This window comes from Marmota marmota, unplaced genomic scaffold, assembly GCF_001458135.2.
Source record: "Marmota marmota marmota unplaced genomic scaffold, marMar, whole genome shotgun sequence".
Lineage (NCBI taxonomy): Eukaryota > Metazoa > Chordata > Mammalia > Rodentia > Sciuridae > Marmota > Marmota marmota.
The window spans coordinates 2,400,115-2,421,929 of NW_025999982.1; the positions used below are offsets into that span (position 1 = coordinate 2,400,115).

At 53.1% G+C, this 21,815-nt stretch overlaps 1 protein-coding gene across 2 annotated transcripts in view; it reads right to left on the reverse strand.

The window, feature by feature from the left end:
* Positions 1–5,408: 5,408 nt before the first annotated feature.
* Lemd2 (LEM domain nuclear envelope protein 2) overlaps positions 5,409–21,815 on the reverse strand; it is a 25,593-nt gene continuing 9,186 nt past the window's right edge. The window contains exons 2-9 of one of the 2 annotated variants that reach the window (XM_015487569.2): positions 20,310–20,350; positions 17,376–17,451; positions 13,669–13,745; positions 12,748–12,827; positions 11,125–11,270; positions 10,009–10,110; positions 9,829–9,931; positions 5,409–6,734 (exon numbers count right to left, since the gene is read on the reverse strand). In XM_015487569.2, coding sequence (XP_015343055.1) covers positions 6,584–6,734; positions 9,829–9,931; positions 10,009–10,110; positions 11,125–11,270; positions 12,748–12,827; positions 13,669–13,745; positions 17,376–17,451; positions 20,310–20,350 — 776 coding nt within the window. In that variant the 3' untranslated portion in view covers positions 5,409–6,583. Of the gene's footprint in view, positions 6,735–9,828; positions 9,932–10,008; positions 10,111–11,124; positions 11,271–12,747; positions 12,828–13,668; positions 13,746–17,375; positions 17,452–20,309; positions 21,808–21,815 lie in introns of those variants that run through there. The other variant, XM_048805120.1, reaches the window with a different exon arrangement.

The following is a 21,815-nucleotide window of genomic DNA, read 5'->3' on the forward strand; positions in this document are numbered from 1 at the left end:
TGGGGCAGCTGGGGGTTTTGCTCCATGTTGTCACCCTGGGACCCAGGCTGAGGGGGCAGCCTGTGCTGCATCAACACATTGTGGCAGATCCTTTAGGGGCTCTTAATGCTTCTGTCTTGAAGTTCTGTTTGTCACTTCAATTCACATTTCACTGGCTAAAGCATCACACTGCTGTGCCGAATTTTAAAGAGAACGAGGGAGTTTAATCTTATGCCAGAATTTTGGCAAACAGTCTCAGTGGCTATTCTGCATATTAGCTGTTCCTGTCCCTCAGGGCCACTCTGAGTTCCCACCATATCTTTATGTGCTCACATGGAAAGTTCTCCACTCTCCCCTGGGAGAGCACACTGCAGTCTCTCCTTTGCTCTGAATTCTTATCCTTCCCCTCTTCTGCTGGTCACAGTGCTCTACTCCTTCCTTTGAGAGGGACTTTGAGGGGACTTCCAAGTTTGAGATTCTGAGGGACCCCAAGCATATATATTATGTGTCCTGACTCAGGGATACCTGGAGCCCAGTCCTGACCCCTGTAGTGCTCCATGCCCCAGGGTTGGCCTAGAGGAGGCCCAGACTCACATGGGACTGAGACCTTCCCTGCTCGCCCTCCTCTCAGATGGGTCCTCAGAGCTGTGGCAGCCATTTGACGAGCCCTCTGAAGACATGGCCCACACCTAGGCCTTCGGGCATCCCCTGTCCCTGGACCAGGCCGCTCTAGTCCTCCCTGCCTCTCAGAGGGTGGGATTATGCGAGCTGACAAAGTCACCCCCTGCACAAGTTTTTCAGAGCTGTGTTTCTGTCTCATTCAATTGAAGAATGCTGGGTAACACGCACTCCTGGGGAAACACACCTCTGCAGGGATTGTTCATCTGTCGGGGGTGACAGACCACCCAAGCCCTAGTAGATTCCTGAGATGACATTTCTTAGGACCCTCATCCCATCATAATACCCAGACCTATACATAAGTGCAGGAAAAGATGGTGAAACTAAAGTAGGTCCCATTCCTGGGTTGACAGTACAGTATCCAGGCCAACTTCCTGGGTGTGACAACGTGCTTTGGTCCTGTGGGATGCCATCTTTGAGACAAGCAGGGTGAAGGTTACCTGTGAATTCTGTACTATCTTTGTGTGTCTTCTTGGGAGTTTCGGACTATTTCATATAAAATATGAAAACTATTTCATATTATTATCATAGTGATAATAATAAAATCTTTAATTTATTTATTTTTGTACCGGGGATTGAACCCAGGGCCACTTAACCACTGAACCACATACCCAGACCATTTTTTATATTTTATTTTGAGTCAGGGTCTTGTTAAGTTGCTTAGGGCCTCACTAAATTGTTGAGACTGGCTTTGAACTTGTGATCCTCCTGCCTCAGCCTCCTGAGCCATTGGGATTACAGATGTTTGCCACCATATCCAGCTAATAATATGATCTTAGTGGCTTAAGATGACTCCCATTTATTTATTTGTGATTCTTGGGCTTGGAGCAGGACTTGGGGGCATGCTTATCTGACCACACAGAACAAACCTGACACCAAGGAACCTGGCCCACATATCAGATGGGATGCCCTAGCGGCTCCCCAGAAGGTCTGTCCCATAGGATGGCCAGACCTCTTACTGTGGTGGCTTGGGAACCCCAAAGAGCAAAAGCAGAAGTGACAAGGCCTCTGAAGGGCCCGTTGGGAACCGGTCAGCGTCTTGCTGGTCACATTCCATTGGTTAGAGCATTCACAGGGCCCTCCTGGATTCAAGGCAGAAGAAACAGACGCCACCTCTTGGTGAAAGGGGTGGCAAAGGATGCGTGTCATTGCCAAGCCATCACCAAGGTGCCAGAGGCTCCTGCCACTGCAGCTGGGGTCCAGTCCAGCCTCCTTGCTTGGGAAGGGGAGATGGGGGCTGGAGAGGAGAGGGCTGGAGCCACACGGAGGGGGTTGTGGAGGAGCAGAGCAGACTCCCTGCCAAGCCCTGGTCTCCATGACAGGGCCGCTCATCAGCCCGCATGGCTGCCAGACTGTTCTACACACACTGCTGTTTGCAATCAAAAAGTTCAGCGGTCCTTCCAGTGTGCTTAAATTAGTCCCATGAAAACCAAATCATTTCATTTGCAGAGAAGGGCTTAATTGCAAGGGGAACGAGGCAAAGGGAATTCTGTTGCCTGTTTTCATTGAAGAAAATTACTGTACTTTCCCCTGTCTCCTTACGGAATGAAGCAGCTCAGAAGCTGGGCTGCCGTCACCAGCGATGAGTCCTCTCCCCTTCTCCTCAGAGCTGTTCTGTAGCTCTTTCCCATTCCTCTTCTTGCTGATCTGCACACTCCGGGACAGCCCGGGCCTGGACCCTTGGTGGGAAGCACTTCCATGGTTTGCAAAGCAGCTGCCCACACTGGAGTTTTGTCACACCCCTGGGACTTTTAGATGCTTGCCCTTGACTTCATGGAGGGGCCTGCGTCAGAACTGGAGCAACTCTGAGAGAAACATCCAGTTACTTTTCTTAGAAATCAAGGAAAATCTGCTCCAAGCTGTCACTCACAGGCTGGTGTGAAGTCACGCTGTGGAGGTCTCATCCTGGACCTTGTGTGAATGAGCGCTGGGCAGAGGGGAGAGGCCTGGCCTGGACCCTGCCCGTGACTTCCTGTGTCATGTGGTGCTGCAGGACGGGTGAGTCTCCACTGTTGTACTGTTGTCCCATTTGAAATGCAGCACACACACCTGCTCCGGCATCTCCGATAGTCCAACCTGGTCCCCTCTGCAGCCAATTCGGGGCTGCTTCCCTGGGGCAGGGAGATGACCCCCCAGGGAGCAGCCTGCTGGGACAGGTGCCTGCGACAAGGCAGTGGAGCATTCTGGGGTTCATGGCAGGTCAGACAGTGGGGATGTCCTCAAGTTGCTCAGTTTGAAAAGGAAAAACCAACAAAACTAATCTGAACAGAACTGGAGGAATTCAGGCCTTTAAGACTCGAGACCTGGCTCTCCCTTCTGAGATGGACGTTTCCATTCATTTTTTTATTCGATATTTAATGAATGCCTATTGTGTGCCAGGCACTGTTCTAAAAGCTGGTCAGACAGCAATGCATGGGCCAGACAAATATTCATGCCTCAAGGAGCGGAACTGCCATTGGAGTGGTGGTGGCGAGACAGCAAGAATAAGAAAAGTGTGTAAGGGGCCAGGTTTAGGGAGAGAAGAAAGGGTAGGTCCCTAGAGGACATGCAGGGTGGGGAGCAAGTGCAACCTTGCATGGGGACAGAGACAAGGACAGAGGGAATGAGCCCTGTGCATGCCTGGGGGATGCAGAGCAAATGTACAGCAAGCGCAAATGTCCTGAGGCAGAAGCTGGCTGGTAAGGGTCAGTGCAGTGAGGGGTGTGGCTGGGTAGTGTGGGAAAGAGCAGAGGAGAAAAGACCAGAGGAGCCCTGGGCTGCGGGCAGACCACCAAACCTCCCAGAGCCTCTGAGAGATCCTGGCTTTTCCTGTGGAATGAAGCTTTGTGATGTTCTGGCAGACCCATAGCAGCACAGCAGACCTGAGATCAGCTCTCCTTGCTACAGGGACAGAGTGAGTTGCCCAAGGACCCCATCTATTGAAGGACAGAGCTGGTCTTGGGGATGCTGAAGCCCATGCTTTGCCACACCCTGGTGTAGCATCAGCCCTGAGACACATGGAGTTGCCAGGTGGCACGGTGCCCACGGAGCCCTCTGCTTTCCTTGTCTCTGGTGCATCGTGGGACCCTCTACCCTCTGTCCATATTCTGTCCTTGTTGCCAGAACTTTCTCTGGAGACAAGCTGGTCTGGCTGCCCCAGGGAGGACTTTTGGAACAGTTAGGTGACTTATAGCTGCTCCTCTGCCCCTTCCCTTTGGAGGAGGCCAACAGGATAATGAATTTGAGTCCACACCCGTGCTTCAGCAAAGGGATTTTTGAGGCTCAAAGTCGATGGTGCATTAATTAAGGGGGAACAGCTGCTACCGCAGCTCTTATGATAAGTCAGTGACAAATGGCTGTGTTTACCTTCTTCCCTAGTAGAGCCTCAGGAAGGTGGCTTGGAGCGCCTGGGTGGATGTCCATAGCTGAGATTTGTGGGGTACAGCTTCTCCCTTCCTCACTCCCCAAGCTTCTTTATGGTGCCCACCAGGGCCCAAGAGGGCTGTTTGTCACTGAGGAGAGACAGATCTGTGACCTGGTGAGCACTCCGAAGGGCTTCTAGCAGAGCAACTAAAACTTCTCAGCAAAGCACCCGTCCTAGGATGCCCTCAGAGCCCCCCTCAGGCAGACCCTGCTGCCCTGTGTTATCCTTTGAGAGCTGCTTAAAAGCGAGGCTGGGCCCTCAAAGCTGAGGAAACCTGCGAAGTTGGTTCAGAAATGTCTGCAGCTCTGCATGAGGCTGAGTCTGCCCCGGCGGCTGGGCTCAGATGCCACTGCCTACCGTAGAGGAGGAGCTGGGCGGAGGGGCCTTTGGTGTTCCCTTTGTTTTGATCTGGCTTCTGCTCTCCAAACAGCTTCCCAGCAATAGAGCCCTGCACTGGCTCCCTGATCAGCTTCAGATTAAAAACATGGCTTGCTGACGGGACCATAACAGGTTGGGACACATGGGGACAGGAAGGTGGCTGTGACTGGCTACAGACCTTAGGAGGCACAGCTGGGAGGCTGCCTTCCTGGGATACTGATCTTGGGCCCTTGCAAACAAGAAGGCCCTGTCTGCATCCTGATGCCAATCCCCAAGCCTTGGAGGAACCCCAATGCTTCCAGTCCTGCCTCCCCAAAGCACCAGGCCGCACATGCTCGGCACACTAGCCATTTGGTAGTCACCCCAATGGCTGGGGCCAGAGGTAAGAGGCCTGCTTCTTAACGGACGTCATCAGCTGCTGGAGAGCCCACCCAACCTCTCTGCTCTGCCTTCCTTCCTTCCCTGCTGGTGCAGAGAGCCCCAGAGGAACCTGGGGGGCCTTGAGGAGAGGCAGCAATGGAGCTAAAGGAAAAAGGCCTTATCGATCCCCTACTCCTGGCCACCCACTGGGACCATTTGGGCCCTGCTGAGTTCCAATCCTATAGCTTCCCTGCGAAGAGGCGGTCACCCAGCTTTAAAAATGTGGAAACAGGCTCCCAGTGCTGCGGCCTGCTCAGGACCTGTCACTAAGCAGCCGAGGCCCTGGAGGAGCAGGTGCCTCTCCCATCGGCCCTCTCCAGGAGCCAGGCTTACCAATCCCGCGCTGCATTCCTCTGGGGGAAAGGCAAAGCACCATGGAGGAGAAACACATCCATTTTTAATAAATAGTTTACTTATCCAAGTTTCACCCTGATATTGAAGCCTGTGACAGTTCTTATTCTGGCTGGAGCCTGATTATGAGAACAGGGCCTGGCCAGCCGGGTGCTGGTGCCAGCCCTGCCGATCACCTAGACATCAGAGGAAATGAGAGTATTGCTCAAACCAGGCAGACTGGAGCTTTATTAAGAAACAAACACCAGTAAGCCCAGAAAGGGGCAGTCGGTGTCTTCTGCAGGCAGCAGTTGTCTCCTCTGCTTGCTCCACTCTCCTGCCCAGCACCGATGAGGACGTAAGGGATGAGCCTCGCTGGAGAGGCTCCGCACTTAACTAATAAGGCCCCCCACCGGGTGTTTCTGCAGCCGCCCTCCTGCGGGCGGGCGCGGGCTGAAGAGCAGGCGGCAGTGCGGTGGCCACTCCGGGGCGGCCAGCAGGGGGCAGTGTGCGGCCGCCGCCGGTACTGACTGCAGGCTCTGGGTAAACAGCCCGCCCGGTGGGGAGGCGGTGGTCATGGTAAGACAAGGTGATCTTGGCCCGCAGGAGGCTCTCAGCCCTGATGCGAGGCTCTCAGAGTCCTGCATTCTCAGCCTGACACGACCCGTGGCTGCAAGTCTGCTCTGAAACAGCAACTTCTGTGAGAAGCAGCACTGAAGAGCTAACTGATGGCTGCAGGGCAGCCCCACCCTCTGTTCTTGTCCTCTAACCAGACTCCTCCTTCCTGGAGGCCATGCCAGCAGCTCCCTCCTCCCCCCCTGAGGCCCTGAAGACCAGGGCCCAGTGCTTCTGGACAGTTTCTCTACAGTCACTGGTTCTAATTTCTAGCATCTTCCCCTTTTAGGACAAAAGCAGCCCACCCAGTCACAGGACAGGCTTTCTCCCTCACCCCCAAGGCACATGGACCAAGTCACACCCCTACGCCCCTGCTGCCCCATCCCACCATCCCTGACCCACCTCCCAAGCCAGGCAGACTCACTGGGCATCTCCTGGCCAGGCCCCTCCAGCCCACCAGCCTCAGGCTTCCACAGGTCTCACAGCGGCTGCCCTTTTGTTTTCTATTCATGGAAAACAAACCCTCCTCCCCCTTTCTGCCAAAAACCAGGCAGAGAGGATGGGCTGCACTCCTGGCTTCTCCCCTCCACCCTTAAAGGAAGCCCATGTTTTCCTGAAGAGCTAACACCTCTGAAATCTTTCAGAGAGGCCTTGGGGCTGGAGTCAGGAGGGTGAATAGTCAAGGCAAGTGTGAATTCAGCACCGGCAGGTCTGGTGACCCTCGCCCTGGTGTGGGCTGTCCTGGGACAGGCTGACTGGGAACAGACCCCCTGTCTGGGCTTATCGCTCTGAGTCAGAAAAGGAGGAGGGCTTAGTCCATCTCCACACCAGCATGTCTTCTCCAGCCACGCGGTGGGACTCTGTCTGGATCCGGGATTCATTGGAGGCCAGGAACTCCACGGCGCGGTCCCATACCCGCTTCATGCGCCTCCTACAAAGAGATGGGCAGGGCTCAGCAGGCCAGTCTCACCCCAAGGGAGCGGGCCTGTCAAGCCCTTTCTACAAAAGGGGACAAGTTTCCAAGTTCCAGTGCAGTCTGGGGAGGAAGAGCCGTTGGGTACTAACATGACAAACCACAGAGGACAGAAATTTCCTGGGCCACACTCAAATAACTCTTCAATCTTCTCGGCTACAAAAGCATCCAATTAGAGGGAGCTGAAAGGGGCCGACTGTATCTGGGGCCCCCAGGTCCAAATGTGAGGGGCTGTGGTGGGCTCACTGCTTCTAGCTGGGCCGTGACCCGCAGCAGCCCTGACCAGGCGGGCTGTACTACTGTGCCAGCTGCATCTGCATGCCAAGTAGAGGGGTCGCTGAGTCCAGATTCCACAGCGATTGGGGGATAGGGATGAATAAACACCCTGACCAGGGAGGTCCAGAAGAGAGGGATCACAGCCACCAGGGAGGGTTCCTTCCAGGGGTAGAGCTCCTGCTGGGTCCCTGGGGCCTCCCCCCCCCCCACCCCCAGCCCCTTTCCCATCTCCTCTTCCCCACTGGAGACTAGACAGGGCTGTTGAGGAGGCTGCTTTCATATCTACCCTCTGATGAGCTCCAGTGTCACACAGGCCTCAGACTGGAGACCACTGGAGACCATCTCCTCAGGACTCCGTGTGTAAGAGAACCAGGGAAGGGGCACGTGTGGGGCAGTAGGGTCACCCAGGAAAGACAAATGTGAGGACAGGGAGTCAGGGCAGGGTGGCCTTGGGGTGCAGCAGCTTTCTTCCCTGGGGGCCAGGTGTCACTACAACCCTGATCGGCAGCTTCCTTTTGGTTGGTCTGGCCAAGGCCACATACTCCTTGGGGACTGGGCTCTGAGTCTGAGCTCCCATTGCCTACTGGGCCTGAGGAGGTGGCAGTCCACATTGAGCCCACCAGCTCCTCACCCAGTCCCCCTTCCAGGCTTACCATTAACGGGTAATGAACAAGCCTGGCCTGAGCCGGCTGCTCCAGTCAGCCGCCCTGCTTTCTCACTAAACAAGCTCTTCAGATCTCCCTCTGGCTCTTGAAGCAGGCCCTCATCTATCTACGGGGAGGCCTGGAAGTACTGGGTGCCTCAGGAGATGGGTTGAGAGCCACAGGGGGAGTGGGCTTCCTGGGGAGCAGGATGGGCTTACACTCCGCAGGGCAGCAGCTCTCCACGTCCGTGCTAAAATACAGGAGCTCGGGCCCAGGCGGCTGTAGCTGCAGGCCAGCTGCCAAGCCACCTCATGTTCTTGTTGAAGGGAATGTGCACATTGGGTATTAGTTCGGCTCAAGTGCTAATGGCTACCCTTGGATAAGCTTTGAGGCCACCTCCTTGATGTCCCTGGCCCCTTCCTCTTTGGGCTTTTCACTACCCACACCACAATTTCCTTATGCTTCTTGTCATCTGTCTCCTTCTCTAGAACAAGAGCTCCAGCAGGGCAGGGATTCTTGCTTTTCCCTCATCACTCTCTCCCCTTGGTATCTGGCACTTAGTTGGTGCTCAACAAACATTTGCAGAATAAATGAATGCATGAAGGACGGACTTTCTTCCCCACAATTCTCTGAAAGGTCATGGAATCCTGTTTTATCATGAGGAAAACATGGCTCAGACAGGTTGCGCGAGTTGCCCACGGTCACAAGATGACTCCTGGCAGGACCAGGAATGAGGCAGGAGCCTGAGTGCACCGAGTGGCCCTTATGGGAGTTTAAGAGCCGTGTGACTGCCTGAGGACCAACAGCACACATGTGCACACTGCAGACATCTGCTCTCCCTCAGCTTCCTGACTGCCACCTCTGCCAGGGGCTGTACGGGCAAGAAGGCTGTCAAGCACCTTTGTGTTTAAAACAGACCCTTAAATGTTCTAATTCTCCAATTCCTCAGGGGTTGCACAGAGAGGGGTGATCAGAGTCTGGTGGTGGCAGCGACAGAAGCACCACTGGCTGTGGGACTGAGCAAGCGCCTGTGCTTCAGCTGTCAAATGGGGCCCTCCCTGTGGTGAGGCCAGGTGAGGGGCGTGCCCCTGTGCAGGGCTCGGGGCAGTGCCTTGCCAGCAGCTTTCTGGCCTCTTAGTGTCATCCAGCAGGTAAGTGTGCGACAGAGATGGGGTCAGTCAGCTGTGCGGGAGCCACCATTTGAGGTGATACTGTGGTGAGCCCTGGTGGCTGCCTCTTCAGATTCTGCCCCTGATGCCACCCGACGCCAGGACTGTCAGGAGCAGGGAGCACCACCCCAGCAGCCACGGCCCTGTGGAAGATGCCCTGCAGTAATGTGTGACCACGGCCCTGCTGGCCCTTTCTAGCAGCCCTGTTTCCTGGAACTAACCCTATGGATTGTTGTAAAACTGCTTTCGATTACATATATGTGCATGTGTGTGTGCACATGCGTGTGTGGGAACTGGACCATGGTATTGTAGCTGATTTCTGATTGTGGGGTCATGGTCATAAAGTGTGAAGACTACCTCTCCCTCCTCACCAGTAACTGACTCAAAGATAAGTCAAGGAACCAATTCTGGTCAAAGAGTCCCAAGGAGTGTGTCCCAGGAGGCCATTGGGAAAGTTTTCTCTTACTTATAAGAGTGACAAGAAGCCCACTTCTCCACTGCCAGCTGTGACAAGACAGACTTTGCTCTAGCTGCTGGTAGTCACCACTTATGACCACAAGGGACCAGCCCTCCAACTGCATCTATGGGGAGATGGGACTATGAGAATCACAGAGCAGTGGAGCAAGAGCTGGCTGCTCTGCCTTGATCCCTGGCCGCCCTGGACTTCCACCTACAGAACCCTCACCATTACACCCTGTGAGCAGAAGCCTCTAGAGGCGGGGACCCTGGGGCCCGCAGCACTGCAGTGGCCTCAGCACTCAGCGCACCTCCACAGAGGGGCAGGCCCAGGCTCTATAGGTCTGGCCTAGCTCGTTCCATCCTAAAGAGCAGAGCACACTCAGGAGCAGGAGGAGGTGTGGACGGCACCCCACTCGCTCAGGACGCTGGGTGGAGGTGCTCTCAGTTGATGCCAGGCTCTGGGCTTCCTTTCCATGGGGCTTAGCAACCCCAGAGAGGACTCACCGACTCTGTGGAGGGATGAGGGTGTCACGCACGTGCAGGATGCCCACGTATGGGTAGCGCTCCATGTCTTGCTCCCAGTCCACATAATGGTCCTGGACTACGTCTGCAGGAGAGAATGCAGAGTTCAGGGCGCACGGTCCGCGGGCAGGCAGGGGCAGCCCTTCCACAGGGGCCACGTACCTATGATCTTCTTCACCATCTCATACATGGCCTGTTCCTCCTCTTCTAACTTCCTCCACCGGTACTTCAGGAGAATCAGGAGCCCCCACAGAAAAGCCAAGCCTGTGAGGGAACAAAGCCCCCGTTAATCCCTGGCATGTCCTTTGGCTGTTCTGACACTCAGCCGGTGTCCCTGTGGGCAAGATACTGTGCTGCAGAGCAACCTGCCAATCCTGTTCCAAGCACCTACTATGCGTCAGGGAGAGGACAAGCACACAGGAAGCAAGCACGCAGACATGCAGGGGGAGGATGGCTAGGAAGTGATCATCCTCCTCCTGCTACTGTCACCAGAGGCGTCCCCAGCTATTCAGCTCTCGGCCCCTCCCCACCTCATTCCGGGCTTTCATCTCCTCCCTCGTGGACCTGAACACGGCAATTCATACATATATACATGGCGGCCCTTTGTGTTCTGGGCTGCTGCCGCCGATAATGATTTCTGGCCTGACGGCGCAGGAGGCCTGGTATGCACGTAGGCCTGTGGTTCGCAGCTCTGGCTATCTCTGGAGAGCCGTGGTCTCTGTGCCCTGGCCTTTTGCTTCCAGAGACACCCTGAGGTCCCTGCTCAAAGGCGGTCCTGATGCCAAGAGACGAGACCTGCTTTCCTGTCAGCGCAGCGCTCTGCACGTCCATCGGGTATCTGCAGCTCCCCAGGAGCTTACATTTTTCAGGAGTAGAATCAGGCCAAGCCCCCACTGTGCCTCCCGCTTGGAGCTGGTCTGTACGATGGGATCCTGGCAAGTGCTAGAAGCGGCACCACCTGGACACCCGCCCCAGCTTCCTCTCAGGGAAGCTGACAGTCCCCTGCCTGCATCAAGGACATTTCTAGTTATCCTAATGCTCTAGCCACCAATCTCCAAAGGTAAAGACAGACCAGGGCACAGGCCGACTTGTTCATCTCCTCTGTTTTATGAGATAGACCTCAAGTTCACCAGACAGAAACGAGCCTCCGGATGGGATTCCTACACCTCATCACTCACGCCTACGAGGGCACCACGCTGCGCTCCCAAGGCGCTGCCTGCAAGTGGCATGATGGCGGGGGGGGGAAAGGGAGCGCAGGGAGGGTGGTAGAAGACTTACACCAAAAGAAGATGAGCACATGGGTGACCGCAGTGAGCAGGGCACGACTCAGGCGGCAGCCAATGCCCATGCGGGGGCGGGCAGACTCCAGGCAGACTACCTTGTCCACACTTGTCACCAGCTCAGACGGATCTTCCCCTTTCAACCTGGAAGAGGACACAGGGCTCTAGACACATTCCAAAGTCCTACTTCAACAGCGGGAGGCCAGCAGGGGAAGGACAGAGGGACCACAGGCTTCTGTTTGTTTATAGAACAGGCTCGGTATCCTGGTTGTGCTCTTTCCAGAAATTTCCCACATTGGCTACTTAGAAAGAATAAACCTTTAAAGACGGCAGCAAGCTTGAACCCCTACCGCTAAAGTGACGTCCCCCTCTGTTGGGTCTTTGACAGCCTTTCTCAGCGTGCGGAAGATTAAACTGTAAATTGGATTCCCACCTCCCAGCACAGAGAGATGGAAATGTTTACTGAATCACTAGCTCTGCAATTGCATGGCAAGAACTCAAAGACAGGATCCAGGAGGTTGCGCTTCTCCGTGACGAGCAGGCACATAAGCTGTTTAAGGGTAAAGATCATGGGGCATGGGTGAGGCTCTGAGATGGGAGCCACCAGGCTCTTCAAGACCAGTCCCCTGATACTAAGCTCCTGCCCAGGTCCCGGGCAGGGAGGCGTCAAGACTTGTGGGATATGAACACCTGACCCTTCTTCCAGCCAGTGAGAGGGCACGACATCAAGCTCTGGAATGCTGCCATCGGAAGTGACCCATTTTCAACACTGGTCATCTGAGTAGCTCAACTACCTGCCCAAGTGTGCAAAGGCAGGTGCTGTCATTCCAGAGTTGGGGCTTCAGTGAGCGCTGTGGAGGAGAGAACCCGGATTCTCCTTTGCCTTTTCCAACACAGGAAAATTGCTCAGCCACTCAGGGCAGCACTTTCTCTAAGCCAGTGAATTTTAATCGGGCCATGATTCCAGTTATCCAGCTCTAGGCTGCACTGACCAAGGGGCTTCTGCTGGATGTACTGCTGATGGAATTAGTAATTTGGGCGGATCAGAGAGGAAGCCAACAGAACCCTAGAGTGTGTTTTAATATGGGGAGCTGGAGCCTGAACAGAGATCCTCACAAACACAGAGCTGAGCAAGGGACTTTGTGACCAGCTCCTCTGGCAGGGGGCACCAAGGGGCATGGCTGTCGGCTGGTGCCCCTCCCCCTGGCTGAGCAGACACATCGGCCCTTTCAGCCTCCTGAAAGGCTCACTATCTCCACTAACAGTGGCCAGAGATAACAAAGAGGCGGAAACAGACTGGCAGAATAAAATGCAGTATTTCCCAAGCAATTTCCATCTGAGTAAAACCAACACACAGAATCATTTCATCTAAAATGAAAACTCGCACCAAGGAGAGGCAGGGCAGCAAGAGGCCTGGGAGGTGTGTCTCTTCCTGAAACTGCCCCCTGCTCTGCAGCCCCAAAGCCCCATCCCTGGGCCGCCAGACTCAGCTGGGACATCCTGTGTCTTACTTCAGACCCAAGACCTCTGCGGGAGCAAGGGAGTTAGCTGTCAGGTAAGAACAATGGCAGCAGCCATCCCCACCTTGTTAACCCCCGCCCCCGCCCTGCCCCACACTCACCAGATGCCCACGTCCTTGTTGCTGCTCAGTATCCAGGTCAGCGCTGCTTCAAACTTGGCGGAGGAGCTGCTGGTCACATTCTGGCGGGGTGGGGGAGGGGGGGGGATTAGTTCTGCCTCTGGGCGGAGCAGCCGGAACTTTGCTGCTGGATTAAGGAAGCCGCTCCGCTCATGCTCCACACTCCCCAAGGCCCCGTTCCGCTAGATGCCCAGCAAACTGGCAGCAAGGAAATCTGCGGTGATGAGAGCCATGAAGAGACTCTGACCAGGGGAGGTGATGCGGAAGCACATCCAGGAAAACAGCACAGGCCTGAGGCCGCCAAAGGAATAGCATTATCTCAAAGGCTGCCGCGTTCAGCCAGAGAGCCGGTGGCTCAGTATGGTTGCGCTGGTGTGGGAGCCACACAAGAGACCCAGCTCTGTGGCCTCAGATAAGTCCCTGACCCTCTCTGGGCCTCAGTTTCCTCATCTGTGAAATGAAAATTGAACTAGATGACCTCTGAGGTCCCCGCCAGCTCCAAAGTTTCAAAATTCCACCAGCCAGCGGCCACACTGAAAATCAAATGGACCCTGAGCAGTCTGAACGGAATCACAAAGGGAGAGAACGGACTGGTTAAATTTGTGCCCTGAAAGCTGCTGAGGAGTGGAGCAAAGTTAATGAAAGGAGAAGCAACAGACCCCTTAGGGGAAGCCTGCAGTGGCCACCTAGCTAGGGAAAGGCAGTGGAGTGGTCCCCACCACGGTGGCTACCTTAACTTAAGGTGGACTAACACTCCACTAGGTTAAAAAAAAAAAAAAAGAAAAAAGAAAGCAAGCCCAAAAGCCACAAAGCAAACAAAAAGGGTAAAAAGCCCGCAGGGCTTGAAGGATCAATGGGAAAGCACCAGCCCTCCTGGGAATGGAAGAGCCGCAGCCTACTCACTGCTATATATTCCTGGGCTTCCAGAACAGGAATGCATTTGCTTTTTAGCTTCTCTGGATTTCCACACTCAAAATTACCTAAGGGGGGGGAGACAGATTCAAACACAGAGAAAAGGTGAAAAAAAATTACTCTGAAATTGGACTAAAAATACAGCAAAAATCAAGCCATCAGTTCTAATCAGGAGCATGTGGCCGACGGTTCCCTGGCTTCTGTGGGGCATCTTCACTCTGCAGCAAGATCAAAAGCCACTTAGCTTGGATCGATTCCAGATCATTAAAACCTGACCTGCAAAGCAGTGCAGCGATTTGCATTAAATGACTAAAAAGCTGCCCAGTACCTAGGCCTGTTTGCAATTGATCCCTAAAAGGATCCGACACATAGCCGGGAAGGTACAGGAATGGCACTATAAATAAACACAGCCTGGGAAAAAAGGCAGGAGGCTGTGGGCACCACAGGGGTTCTGATCATGACACAGGCTGGCAACCTGGATGGAGACAAGTCCATTGTTTTGAGGGTCCTAGGGAGAAAGAGGGCGGGGTCTGTACTGGGCAGTGGGGCCTCTCTTCCAATACCTGGGAAGCTAGGAGGTTCCCCCATAGTCCTGCCCAGTCCTCCAGGTAGCCCATGGGGCCTCTCGTTTGGCCAACCTGCCTCAGACCTGGTGGCCTGCCACAGCCCTTGGCCCTCCTTCAGGTGGCTGTGGTTTACTGCTGTGTGATGCGTCCTATGGGTCAACTAGACTCCCTGAGACCGGGGACAGTACAGGCATCACAAGACGCTTAACACTCACACAGCCTGGCTGCCCTCTCGGGGCACAGCCAGAGGCCTCAGCGGCCAGTCTCTGCATGTCTGCGTGCAGGGAGGACCCAAAGGCTGATATTCAGTTCATTCTTGAGCATGAACCCAAGCCTGTCCACCCACCCCCAACCAAATCCTCCCACTTCATAGTGGATCGTGACTGTGTCTCCCAAGACCAAGGTGGCTTCTTCTGTCCTCCTGCCCTGCCTGGACTATCCTTGCCCTGGCTAGGTTGGCCTGACCTGCCTCCTGATTGGTTTTCTCCTGTCCCCTTTCCAACCCACGTTTTATCAATAAAGCTTTAAAGTGCTTCTGCTTAAATGACACTGCGCCACTCAAGCTGTTGTTGCCGCATATGCCTTCTTGGCACCTGACTCTGCACATCATTCCCCTGCTCAGAGCCCCCCTGGCCCTTACTGTCTGATGGGTGGCCTGGCACCATCACTGTCCCCTGTGGGGCCCAACTGACATTTCTAAACATCATTCCCTCCCATTCTCTTTCCTCTGAGAAGCAGCTGCTTCCTGGTTCTGCCTGTCATTTGCTGCCTCTTTGGCCTGCCCCTCCCCCACATGCACATAACCAGTCCTACCTGGGCTTCAGGATTGGGCTCAGAGGCTCCCTCCCCTGTGACACTTTCCTGACTGTTCCAGCTAAAAGGCACTGTGCCTCCTGGACTCACACCCTCTCAGTTCTTGTCTATCACCCAGGGGCCAGGGAGGTAGGTGGTCTCTTCTACTAGACTACGAGTAGGACTCTGGGCTGAGTCATCTCCTATCCTAAACAGGCAGATCAGTACCTAGGCTATCTCGGATCCCCAGTGGGAGGGCAGGGTGTGGCTTTGTGGAGAGCACACATTTCCCTGTAGCCTATCTATGTGAGATCTATGTCCTCCCAGCTGCCCTTGCCAGGCTGGTTAGAGGGCAGCAGGTGCCAGGGCTTGATCACACAGGCCAGGACCAAACATGGAGAAAGGGATGGTGGCGTGACATCTACTAGCACCCAGCATAGGGCAGAGCTTCTCAGCTTCAGGATACACACAAAACCCAAGACTGTTCTAAAAATACTGGGTCAAGATGGGTCATGGCATTCATTCTGCATTTTCAGCACAGTCCCAGGTGATGCTGGTGCTCCGGTCCTTGGACCATGAAGAAGATGCAAAGCTCTGCAACATGCACTTAGGCCAGAATTTACATCCCAGGCCCTGGGCCCCTGACTTCATCGATGACTGTCATATGTGGCCCCCACTCCTCCCTCCCCTTGAGAGCTCTCAGGTGCCTCCCAATCATCTCCAGTCTCCCAGGGTCAGGAGAGCTGATACCATAAGACTGACCCTGAGGACAGAGGGTCCAAAACAAGTCCATCTGACTTTGACTGCCCAGTGAATTCTCACACAAGAGCTGACCGCACAGGCCTCAGACGTCCTCTGACCTCTCGGGTAAGAGTGCTCTTGAACGTTCCTCAGGACTGAGCTGCTCTCCCTGCCTCCTGGCTGTCAGAGCAGAGCAGCTGTCCCCTGCCATGCCCTTTGGCCATGGTGGGGCGCAGGGCTACAGAGCCAGCTGACCATGGACTGAACCACTGAAATCAAGAACAAGATAGCTTTCATCCCATTGTGAGCTGGGCCATCTGTCCTGAAGCTCACAGACTCGGGTGTGAAGGAATCCAGACACTGGGGCTGGCACCTGCAGATCTGAGAAACGGCTGTCCAAGACTACAAAAGATCCGTGACTCTGGAAGTGCCCAGCTGCAGTGTGGCCTTTGTATCCCCACCTTAAAAGCCCACTCTTCCCTCTGGCAGTTAGAATCACAGCTTCTGGGTCAGGACTCCACTGTGTATTCTCTAGTAAACCAATAAAGTGTCTTTTTCATTTTTCTCAAAACAACAACAAAAAATAAACAAACAAAATAAGTCACCAAGAATACTGAACTGCTCCGTCCAGTTCAAGTATATCTAACTAAGGCTCGAGCCCCACACCCTCCCCTGTGCTGCCCACAGGTGATTTTGAGAACTTCCTAGAAGCTAGGTGTTGGGGGAGGACACAATAATGTAGATGACCTCTCTGGTCTCAAAGCACGAGTTCACCGAATGAAATGGTAGGGGACCCTTATGGATGAGTGGGGCTGCTGAAGGACAGTGCTGGACTCTCATTTTATAGAGAAGACAGATCCAACATTACCTAGTTAGACAGGAAGACTGAGGCCGTTAGAGGATCAGGGACTTGCCCAAGGTCCTGCAGCTAGGAGGCATGATCAGGACCAGATGTGACACCATGGGCAGCCATGAAGACCACCTGCTGCCTACACAGGCAAGAGGCCTTTCCCCTGGCCCAGGCAACTGTCTGGCTCAGGTCAGCCCCTAGGGGAGGGAGCCTGTGAGCCAGATCCTGAAGCCCAGCTAGGACTGGTTATGTGCATGAGGGGGAGGGGCAGGCCAAAGAGGCAGCAAATGACAGGCAGAGCCAGGAAGCAGCTGCTTCTCAAGGGAAGGAGAATGGGAGGGAATGATGTTTGGAAATGTCAGTTGGGCCCCACTGGGGACAGCAATGGGTTACAGGCCACCCATTGGGCAGTGAGGGCCAGGGAGGCTCTGAGCAGGGGAATGATGTGCAGAGCCAGGTCCTCACAGACTCTGAGAAGACCTGGGCCTGGCCCCTTCCAGTGCCAACACGAACCCCCAGAGCATCAGGCATCCCAGAAAAGGGGGAGTATCTTGCTGAAAGATTTGTGCTTGGGGACCCTGGGGAACCAAAGATGCACTGCCACGGCATCACCAGGGGGAGGCAGGAAGCTGAAGCTTACCCACTAAAGGTATTTTCTGGGGATAACCATGGCTTGGTGGCCTGACTAACCAGAGTGGCGCCCCCCCCACCCCCCCTCAGGAGGTGGCGGGCGTGTGTGGCCGACTCACCGGCTTGGATGGCCAGGAAGTTGTACAGCTCATGCAGCAGCTCCAGCAAGGCGGCCTTCTGCTTGGCTTGGCAGAACTGAAAAGGCACAGGACACTGGTCAGCGGGCGCCGGCGATGGGTGTACGCATCAGTGTCTACCTCTCCACGGCCGCACTATCAGGTATGTCTTGACGGCAAGGAACATGGTATTATTTTAACTAATTGATTTCTTTTTGCAGTACTGGGGATGGAACCCAGGGCCGTGGACATGGTCGGCAAAGCTCTACCACTGAGCTCTCTGCTCTTTGGCCCTGTTATGCTACCCTCAGCCCTGGAATTCTTAAAACAGAAATAGCTGGGTGCTATGGGGCACGCCTGTAGTCCCAACTACCCAGGAGGTGGGAATGGGAGAACCCCTGAGTCCAGGAATTTGAGACCAGTCTGGGCAACATAGTGAGATACTGTCTCAAAAAAAAAAGAAAAGAAAAGAAATTTCAGCCGCGCGACCAGCACGCTGGCTTCATACAAGAGGTTCGTAGCATAGAAGTTAACTAGTGAGATCAAAATAAACACACAAGACTCAATTACCTTTTTCTTTGACCAGGTCTGAGACGGCCCTCCCTCTGGCTCCTGCCTCGGACCACCCGGTGGGGCAGCAAGGCTTACTCAGGACTAGCAGGAGAGAGAGAGAGAGCACGCCAGAGGATGGCCTTTTATTGGGGAACAAGAAATTCAGGGGAAAATTCCATCCAATGAAGGTCGAGGGGGACAGCATTCCAAGGTCAGGGTCAGTGATTGGTCTCAGGGTCAATGTCCCTACACGGATAGGCTCTCACACCTGGAGAGGGTGGGGATTAGTTCCGACACAGTTTAGCCAGAACATCTCACACCCAATCAGGGAGGTGCCCAATCACATGGGAGAATGGCTTCCCACAGAAATTCTGCAAAGTGCTTTGCCTAGGAATAGAGGTGATAAATATCAGGTGAAGCTCCTGAGAAGGGTGCCGTGTAGCAGAAGCAGATACAATAGCGAAGGGACTGCCATCTGCAGTGCTCCTTGGAATAAAGGCCAGTAAGAGGGATGATGAACCCAGCAGCCCAGACTCCTCGGAGAGAAAAGGAATCACTGCCAGATCTCGTAGGGCTCAGAGGACACAGGGCAGAAGGTCACCAACCATGGGCTTGCCTCCTACAGGGTTAGGTGGGACCTCTGCATAAGGACTGTGGCGGGACTCTTGCGAGCTCACATACAAATCACTCAACATAAGCAGACACTACCCAAAGGAAACAGGAAGGTACCAGACGACGAGATGGCCTGATTAAGACAACACACCCACTCCCAGCCTGTCTCCACATTCCCAGAAGCATAAATGCAGAAAGAAAAACACAAAGTGTCACAGTCCTCAACGGTGGAGATGAAAAAGAACACTTATCAGATACTCAAATGCCTGTCTGGGTCCTGGATGAGACTGGAGCCACACAAAGGAGACTTTAGCAAGAATCCCAGGAGCCAGGAAGTATGTCCCCATCTGCCAGCTCCTGAGTCTACCCTCTATGAAGGCCATTTCATAAGCCCATGAAGTCGGCCCAACAAGCCTGTGTGGATAAGGCCCAGGACGGGCTATTCTGTGCTCTGATGCAGGTTTGGGAATACGGAATATTCAGCATCTGAAGTGCCACTTGGCAGGTGAGAAAAGCTGTTTGGTTACTGAGCACATCTTTAGTGGGGACCTGGAGGATGTACTAGGGCTCACTCTGTTGGGACGTGAGCATGATACTCATAGAAGGCCAGGGAGCACATGTGCCATTCACTTGGGGTCTGACACACTTAGAGATGTGAAAGACTGAGAATTAGAAACCAGGAGACCCTTTTCTAAATAAAAGACAAACAAAACTAACATCACCATACAGAAAAGTTATTTTTTTCCTGTTTCTGCTTTCAGTCTTCAAAATTCTAGTTTCTCCTCTGGCCACCTCTGTTTCTGCAACACTTCTGATCATTACCTGCAGTATTTATGCTGGGGGCAGAGTAAGCTTATTATCAATCTGTTTTTGCAAAACATCTGGGAAACAATGGTATTTGGTGGATGAATGCAACAAATGAATGTTATAAAACACCCCAAATATGACACATCAGAAGCCAAGGGAAAATAAATCTGGTTATCTGCAGCAGGATGCCCTTCATTAAGTGCAGAAGTCAATGCAAGGGTGTCCCGATGACCATGTGTCATTTCTTTCTCAGCCCCCAGGCTGCGGAGGCTTGGCATGGTACACTTAGTAATTAGACTACTAAGTCATGCCCTCCAGCAGCACAAGACACCTCCTGGTAGGATTTATAACCTGAAAATTTACTGCCTCATATCTTCCCCAGACTAACACCAGCACCAGCATCCAGGTTCCGTTCCGGTGCTGCTTCTGCATGAATCATAAATGGGTGGGGCTGCTCGCCTCCCCCAAATATTATTTGTAGGAATTATCAGGGCTTCATACAACAAATCTAAACAGACTAAGAGGGCTAATTCCACTCACAGTGTGTTTCAAACAAGCCCCTCTGATGCATCCAATCAGAACAGTGTTTTCAGAGCCACAAGTGCACACCAGAGAACATGGAATTGAGAACACAGCTCCTGATGCTTGGAAACTACCAGCACTTCTGCCAGATGCCAGAAAGCTCGAGGCCCTTCAACAACCCACTGCATCTCCTTGGATCAACTCAGGCAACAGACCAAAGTCCCTGGTGCTATGACTGATGGGAGGCCTCTGTAATGAGCCCAGAACTGGACCTTGGGACTCAGTTCTCTGCATTTCAAGTCCTCTTTCACTGCCAAAAACATCACAGAATGTGACATGATTCTGGTACATTATAGGAAGCTTTCCCTGAAAATGACCTTAATATGATCTTTGCTGGGGAAGTTTCCACCTGATGGAGGAGAAATATAAGAAACTCAAACTCACCTCGTCTGTTTTCCTCTCACAGTCCACTGGCAATAATTTCACTGAGACCAAAAAAAAAAAAAAAACACACAGGAGATTAAAAGTCACTCTCAAAAGTTGGGAGAAGTAAAACATTACAGATAAGGGGATTAGAAAGTTGCCATGGAAATGTGGCACTTAAAATGGAGAGACAATAAAAAGTACACGTTTCCCAACCATGGATTAGTAGTTTAGATAATTGGGTCCTCATCCCAGTGGTCACAGGTTCTCAAGCAACTCAACAACTTATCTGTAAAATGGGATCAAATAGGACTTCCTTGCTTAACCCAGGGAGTTAGGCTCCAAACAGACAACATGTGTGACAGTTTTATTAACAGTAAACAACAATATGTTAAATAGGGATGAATACCATCTGGGTGGGGAACTCCAGGTAATTCCAGTATATGCTCCCAAAGCTGTTGTGTTAAAGCACTTTGGTAGTGAGTGGGCACATGACACTGTATGACACAGCTACCATGGCATTCAGTTCTGCTTAATTTCTTTAGCAGGTTGATAAACTACTCCCAGAATTGGTCAACTGCTCTCACAGTGGAGGAATCACTTGAATATCTCCCTAGGCTCATAGACTTGCACACAACCAAACATCCGTTTGCCATAATACCTAAGACTTAGCTTTCTCCTGTATTTCAACTGAAAAGGTGTGGCCTTGACTCGAAGCTGGGAATAGTATTAATCACATTCATGCTTTGCAAAGAATGTTAAAAGTTGGTGAACTATAGTGTCATTTTTACCTAAATTTATATTGAAATTATGGTTGTTTTTTTTTGTTTTTCTACTAGAGCCCAGAGTAAAGGGACAGTCAAATTTCCCATTTGGAAAGCATATAAACCCTCAGCTTTTCAGGAGACATACCATATCCTGCAGACCTCTCATTAGTATGTCTAATTATGTAACTTAAGTGTGGACAGAGGATGTCTGGAACCCTCCTTGAATCACAGATCCTCTCAAATCCTTATTGAAACATCTCAGTTGGGATCAGTTTAAGCCCTTCAAAAGCTTCTTCAACAACTGTTCCGCAGGCAGGGCTAGCATAAACTTTTTGACAAATGAAGGTCCCATGGTCCAAAATAGTCTCTTTGGCACTGCAAAGCTGGGACCCCAACCAGATCCTCTCTGTGGGCCAGTCAAATCAGGGGGTGGCCTTGGGGGGGGGACTTTCAAAAGGGACTAAAGTGTGAGTGAGCAAGAGACCCAAAAGAAGAACCAAAAAGGGACAGGGTCGATGTGTTAGCGGGGGTGTGGCTTTCTCTCCAGAGGGAAAACCAGAGGTTTGGGGAACTCAACCCCCCGCCAGCATGTGGCAGAAACGGAGGCTTTAGAAGGGAGGGCTAAGTAAGAAAAGAAAGCGAAGGCAGAAGACAGTGCAGTGCCGGGGAGAAGGGAAGTGAGGGTTTGGGAAGACAGAGGCACCACAGGGCGCGGGGCTGTGCGGCCTGGCGCTGGACCGGCGGTGGCCCCTGCGGACTC